At 48.1% G+C, this 7,128-nt stretch overlaps 1 protein-coding gene across 1 annotated transcript in view; it reads right to left on the reverse strand.

The window, feature by feature from the left end:
- Positions 1 to 1,568, reverse strand: part of LOC113974974 (ly6/PLAUR domain-containing protein 2-like) — a 6,590-nt gene extending 5,022 nt beyond the window's left edge. The window contains exon 1 of the mRNA XM_027698569.1: positions 1,448 to 1,568. Within this exon, the coding sequence (XP_027554370.1) occupies positions 1,448 to 1,499 (52 nt within the window). The 5' untranslated portion in view covers positions 1,500 to 1,568. The remainder of the gene's footprint in view (positions 1 to 1,447) is intronic.
- Between the last annotated feature and the right edge of the window lie 5,560 nt (positions 1,569 to 7,128).

Genomic DNA, 7,128 nt, shown 5'->3' on the forward strand with positions numbered 1-7,128 from the left:
GGATGGATAGATGGATGGTTTGGTGGATGGATAGATGGATGGTTGGATGGATGCGTGGATGGATGGATGACGCAGTGGTCACTCAAAGCACCTGAGAAACTGCTCTGCAACCTTTGGGGTTGAGGTGGTTTCCAAACCTCACCATTTTCATGGAGAGATGGGAAATGCCCCAGACTCTGTGGGAATGAATTCCAGTTAAAAGCAGATTTAAGGAAGAAAAACCTCAGCCCCCTCATCTTTCACTGACTCAGAAGACACTGGTTTTGTTGGAAGGTTGCAGAGGAAGAGCAAAGCCCAAATCCATAAGGATCAGACCAGAAGAACCGAACATGGACATCTCTGTGTCCTGATCTTGGGCCAATAATTCCCGGTTCATCATTATCCAACAGTACCTTTCATCCTTTGATATCACACCTCTGGAAGATGGATGGTCACAGACACATCCCTCACTTGTCCCTAAACCAGCTGCTTCCCACTGGATCATCCCAGAAAATCCACTTCTGCCCTGACCTCAGCTCTAAAGCAAAGGGTGGTGGTGCCTGTCTGTGCCAGCACTGCCAGACCTATGAGTGGAAACCCGCTCTGGCAGATCCTCAGAAATTCCATTAGATCCAAAACAGGGCTCCAGATGGAGACATATCACCCCTGTCCAGGCTGCCTTTCCTTTGGGATCCTTCAGGGTCCCATGGAAGCAGCCTGAGGGTCTCTGGGGCTGGAAGTTAAACCCCACTGGGGTGGTGTCACCCCCAGGATGGAGCTGCAGTAGGTGACAAACAGATGGAGGAAGACACAGCGATGACCAAACCCCACTTGCCCAAAATCTAAACCCACCAGAGACCAAACCCCAACAGCCCCAGGGGAATTCCCACCCCCACCCATGTCCTCATCTCTAGAAATGAGGGAAAATCCTGGAGCGGGCAGTTTAATAAACCTTTCCAAAGCCTTTGGAGTTTTTTCTCCTCCCTTCACTCATATCTAGATTGAAGCTCATCCCTTGGTTTTCAGCTCTTCCAGCAGCCAGCTGGGAGGTTTTAGGGATGGCAGGAGCTCCGGATGAACACATCCCACCCCATTCCTGAAGGGACAGGATGGCAGCTTAGGTTTAAGCTCTTGCCCAAGCTGCTCCTCCTGCCCTGTGCCACATTGCTGCCATTTAGACCCGAGTCTTACAAAGCAACCTTGACCCCCTCCATCCCTGGATATGGGATACACATCCCTGTGTATCCAAATGATGTGCATCATTCCCTGTCAAGAATCACAGCTCTTCCCACCAGGAATGCAAACCCCTTTTTCCCATTCACCCTCTCCAGTGACCTTCTTAAACACATAAAGGTGTTATTTCCCCTCCCCGGGGGTTCCCAGGTCTCTCTGCACTGATTCCTTTCCCCTCCCCTCCCAGGAATTTCCAGGGGGGGTCCCTGCAGAGTTGGGAATGAGGAGATCTTACCCAATTCCAGGCATGCCAAGCCAAGCAGGAAACCAACCAGGAGTGTCTTCATGCTGAGGGCAGATCCGCGGAGCCCCGACAAGTCAGGGAGAGCTGCTCCCAGGGAGCTTTATATGTTTTCCCACCCTCCACCACCTGCTGTTGATCCTTGTGGGCGGATTCCTTCGGGGTGATCAGGGGCGAGCTCAGCTCCAGCCTGGATTGGGATTTGCCGAGGAACGAGTTCCCCGGGGAGGTGACATCACCTCACTCCTGCCATGCCTTGTCTCTTCCTCGGGTTTGTGTCCTGGGGCTGGTCCCATGGAAAAGCAAAAACACTGCAAGGTGTGCCAGGGCTTGGATGGGGAATGTGACAAGGAATGTTTGTTCCTTGCAGAGCCCGGAGCTGGGCCGTGTCACGTGTGGGCAGCTCCAGCCAAGGTGCAAGCGACAACAGGCCGGCCTTCCACATGCCTTGGGAGAATGTTTCCATGGGCTGGCATTGCCTAAAGATGGCTGTTTTCCCAAATCCAGGGCAAAAGCAAGCCTGGCTTTTGGATGCCAGTTCTTAACTAAGCCCTGGTGCTGAGCTGCTGGGCATGGGAGTCACCGAGAGGCCAGTGGGAGATGGTGCTTCCAAGTCTGGGGTTTGGATATTCCGTGTTGTTTTTCCAAGGGCCTGGGTCATGCTGGCAAAGCAGGAAGTTCAGCCTTCTTTTGGAAAGCTGTCAACTCTTTCCCAGGTTTCCTTCTGAAGCTGGGCAATAGACCCAACATGGAGAAATGAAGCAGTTTTCCCATTTCAGTACCTTCCTGAGAGCGAATTTCACTTCACAAATATATCAAAGTAACCCTTTCAAACACCTTAATTTATTCTGTATCTTATCCAATACTGGGGGAAACAGCTTAAAACGCTTGGAGCCGGGGAGAAATTATTTGCTTCTCCCTTTTGCCTGAGCCAGCAGCATTTCATATTTCCCAGGAGAAGCTGAAAGACTTTTGGTCGTGTTTGTTTGTTGTGATCCACACTGGAAAACCCCGGCGTCATTGTGCAACTCCCCATAAAACAACTGAATAAGCCAGAGGAGAAAAGTTTGTGAATCACTGGGAAGTCACTTGGAGACTTCAGGGATGGAGCTGAGGTGGATGAACAAGGAGGTTTTAATGACTTGGTGCTTTGCTTGTCACAGACTTGTTACGGCAACACACGTGGGCATTGCTACCATTCCTGGCAGCCCAGCCTTTATTCCCAGTTTGAGGATGCCATTCCCGGCAACCCAGCCTTTATTCCCAGTTTAAGGATGGCTCCCAGTAACCTGAGAAGCTTTGCTAAGGAAAATTTCCACTGTCATGGATGACACAAAGCTGGGGAAGTGGGATCAGTGCTGTGCCTTGGTGAAAGGGAGGGAAAACCTGCACCCGACTATGAGAGTGAAAAACATCCTTTATCTTTATTTTATCTTCCTGTGCTGTCAGAGACCAGGGACATAAAATAAACCGGGTCAAAACATGAAGAAAACCGGCTCAAATGTAAAGAAAACTGGCTCAAATGTAAAGAAAACCAGCTCAAACCGTCAAGAGAACCAGCTCAAACCATAAAGAAAACCAGTGCAAAACATGAAGAAAACCAGCTCAAAATATGAAGAAAACCAAAGATAAAGAAAAGCAGCCCAAACATAAAGAAAAACAGCTCAGGACCTAGAGAAAAGCAGCTCAGAACATGAAGAAAAGCAAACATAGAGAAAAACAGCTCAAACATAAAGATAAGCAGCTCAAACATGAAGAAAAGCAGCTCAGACATAGAGAAAAGCAGCTCAAAACATAAAGAAAAGCAACTCAAAACATGAAGAAAAGCAAACATGAAGAAAAGCAAACATGAAGAAAAGCAACCGTGAAGAAAAGCAAACGTAAAGAAAAGCAAACATGAAGAAAAGCAGCTCAAACAGAACTCTCTGGATGTACAGGAAAAACTCTGCTCCCTGAGAGCCAGCAGACCTGGTTCCATCCAGATCCTTGTTGTAACTGGGCAGCTCGAGGCAAATTTGAGCAATATCCCAATTAACAAGGTTGAAACTGGAAAAGATCCAGTGCTTTGAGCATTCCAGGTGGTTCTGCCTTCCTAGGAAAGCACAGTGGAGTTGGCAAACTAAAAGGTGGATGGTGTGTGGCTTGTTGAGTGAAGATGTCCATGCAGGGATGTTCCAGTGGTCCTCTCAGGCCTGAAAGTCATTTCATAGTGAGAAATCCTTGGAAGAAATCAGTGTGGTTGAAGGAATAGTGATAAAAAAACTTAACCACTGTCTAAAGGCTTGAAAAGGTTGGAGATCTTTCCATAAGATGCATTAAGAACCTCGATATTAATGGGAAAAATTGGATTCTCTCCACCAGGAAAACAGCAGAGCTGCTGCAGGGTGGCTGAGTGTGCAGCAGAGCCAGAATTCAGGGAGAGAGAAGTTGGGAATGTGCCAGGAAAGTTGTGGAGGGAAGGAAAGGCCTCTAAGGTCTGTTGCCTTTGAGGTATTTGTTGATGTAAAGATAAAGAGTTGAGGTGGAGCCCCGAAAACAAATCCAAAACCCAACACAACAACCCCAGGTGATGCCAAATCATGTGTTGGGGTGGGAGGGAGGCTCTTGGCGGGGGGATTTGGGAAGGGATAACATCTCACTGGCTTCTCAGCTGGAATTTCACTGCCCCCATAGAGAAAAAACAGGGGTTCCTGATGGAAAAAAAAAAACAACGCAACAGATGGAAACTAATGGGAAGACTGGGAGAACAGGATCCACCCCAAAAGATGACACTGGAAAAGACTGTTTTGCCTTGCCAGAATTAAGACAAGCCAAAGTTAAATGAGACTGGGAATCAGAGGTTGGGTCTTGATGGGAAAAATTGGATTCTTTCTCTAAGAAAAGGAAGGGTAGAAACTCCACCTGCTTTAAGCTGAGCCTGATAAATACGTGGGAGATGTGGTTTGACATAGTTAGGTCAGGCTTAGACAACTTGTAGGGCTCAGGAGGCTCTAAATTCCCATCTGTCTCTGTCAGGAGCAAGGTTTTGAGCCCTGACTGACAGGAGCCATAAGGGACTTTGGTTGAAATGTCACTTCAGGTCTGAAGGTGTGAGAATATAAACGAGGTGTGGTGCGTAGGGAGAAAGGTTTGTGTGCCAAAAACCTCTTGGAATTCTCAGTGATATCAATCCAAACCCACTCCCAGCCTGTCCCTGGGAGACTGTCTTTATTTATAAGGTGATACAGGCAGATAGAATCTCTCTCTGCTTATCACATGCACCAGGAAAGGCAAGTGACAGAAATTCAGTGTTTACAGGTTTATAACTCCCTGATTTGACTTCCCTCACAGTTAATTCTTGTTTGAATGAAAAAGAAAGCAGATTTTGTGGCAGGGAGTGAACACCAAGCTCTGATGAGCTGGTGCAGAGGTTGGATATGAACCAGGTGTAAAATTACTCCTGTGTAAAATATTTGTACTCCGATTTGTAGAGTTCCTACAACCAGTAGCTCCCATTACTAAACTCCTCTACTAAACCTAATTTCTCACTGTTGCAATTTTCCTGTCCCCCATGGAGATGTATTTTGTTTAGGATATTTCTTTGATAGAACTTTGGTGGGTTCTTTGACTCCTTCTCCAGGATGTCTGTTCTCCAGGGTTTAATTCTCCAAGTGATCCTTCTCTGAACCACCTCTGGTTTATCACCTTGTCCACTACATTGCCCAGCCCAGAACTGGACATTGCCTTGAACCACTCCATGGAATCATGGAATGGTTTGGGTTGGAAGGGACTTGAAAGATCATCCAGTTCTACCCCCTGCCATGGGCAGGGACACTTTCCCCTATCCCAGGTTGCTCCAAGCCCCATCCAAAGGTGGCCTTGGACACTTCCAGGGATGGGGCAGCCACAGCTTCTCTGGGTAACCTGTGCCAGGGCCTCCCCACCGTCCCATCTAACCCTGCTCTCTGGCAGTTTAAAACCATTCTCCTTTGTCCTATCATTCCAGGCCCTTATCCAAAGTCTCTTTCCCCACTTCAGGTACTGAAAGGCTGCAATAAGGTCACGCCAGACCCTTCTCTTTTCCAGTCCCAAGCATGAGCAGAGCAGATCCTTCTGTCACAAGACAAGCACCAAACATCCCTATTTGACACTGTGGTCATGTCATGGTAACCTTGGCATCAGTCCACGTGGTGGCTGTGCCTTCCCTGGGAGCTGGTTTGCAGGATGGAGGCTGCTTGGTTTTCCAGGTGTCAGATTTCCAGACATTGTGGTGACAGTTGGAATATAGAAAAATAAATACAACTGATCAGTGTATTGGCTCAGCTGGAGTTCAGCTCCTGTGCCTCAGGGAGGGTGGATTTTTCCGGGGGGGATTTCTGGGTGATTGTGTCTGGGAGTTCCAGCATCTCCATCTGTGACTCAGCAGCGGGAAACCTCTCTGCCTGTCTCCATGGATGCAGGGATGTTTGAGGAGGTGGTGAGCCAATGGAAGTTCCACCTCTCACAGGTGTGTGTGTGTGTCAACAACAAGACTTTGGGCTTGTTGGGGTGGGGTTGGTCTCCACCCTCCTGATGAAACTCTGCAGGAAGGAATTCAGGTTTCGAGCAGGGTGAAAGTGTGAGGGTGACTCTTGGAGCACCCACCCCGTGGGAGCATTTCAGGGCTTTCTTCTGGGGACTGCTTGGTACAAAACACACATTTGTCCACATTGGGAAGTATCAAAGAATTCCAGAATCCCAGCACTGACTTGTTGAATCTGTAAAGAGCTTTTACCTTTTTCTCTCTCTGTTGGTGCTTCATTTTGGGGGTTTCCCCACCCTGACCGAAGAGGTGAGGAACTGAACTTCTCCAAGCAGAGAAGGAAAGTGTGCTCACTTCTCCCAAGTTCTGGCTTAAGAACACTAATCCCTGGGCTAAAAAGCAGGTGCACTCCTGGGGATGGGAGGAAACTCTGCAAACCTTCTATCTTTTTAGAAAAAGGCCTGAGCTGTGTTCAGTGCTCCAAGAGGAAAAAGGGGAATCCAGGGATACAGAGATTTTCAGGTTGGAATCATAAAGCCATAGAATGGTGTGAACTGGAAGGGACCTTAAAAATCATTTCCTAAAGATCCCCTCCCAGCCATGGGCAGGGACACCTTCCACTAGACCTGATGGCTCAGGTTCCTCTTCTTCTAGACACAGGATTGAGGACAATCCCTTCAGGAACCACCTATTCAACTGTGTTTGGTCAGCCCTGGGAATGCAGGTCCCTCAAGCATCTGGATAAAACATTAAAAATGTCCAAGATGTGACTCTGGATTGGATCCCAGAGGGATAAATATCCACAAGTCAGGCATTGCAGGTGTCCTTTAACCTGGATCAGTGCTACCATGGACTTGAGGACTTCCTGGGGTCTGTGACATGGTCCCTTGACTCTCTCATGGCCTGAACCCACTGGATCTGTTCCAGGCAATGCCCAGGCACCCTAGAATGGGATAAGGATGTTTCCAGTGATGTCATTCTGGCTGGAAGGATGAGAAAGCTCAGTTAAGCAGCCACGAGCTGTCATGAGGATCAGAGAATGGATCCTGATGGATCCTTTTAAAAACCTGGATGTGTCCTCAGAAAAAAACCTCTTGCATTCATCCTTGTGTTGTGATTCCCCTTCCTGTCCCAGGGGGAGCTGCTGCCAACCACATATGAGAGCCCATGTGAC

Source organism: Neopelma chrysocephalum, unplaced genomic scaffold (assembly GCF_003984885.1).
Source record: "Neopelma chrysocephalum unplaced genomic scaffold, ASM398488v2 Primary Assembly neopelma1_129, whole genome shotgun sequence".
Lineage (NCBI taxonomy): Eukaryota > Metazoa > Chordata > Aves > Passeriformes > Pipridae > Neopelma > Neopelma chrysocephalum.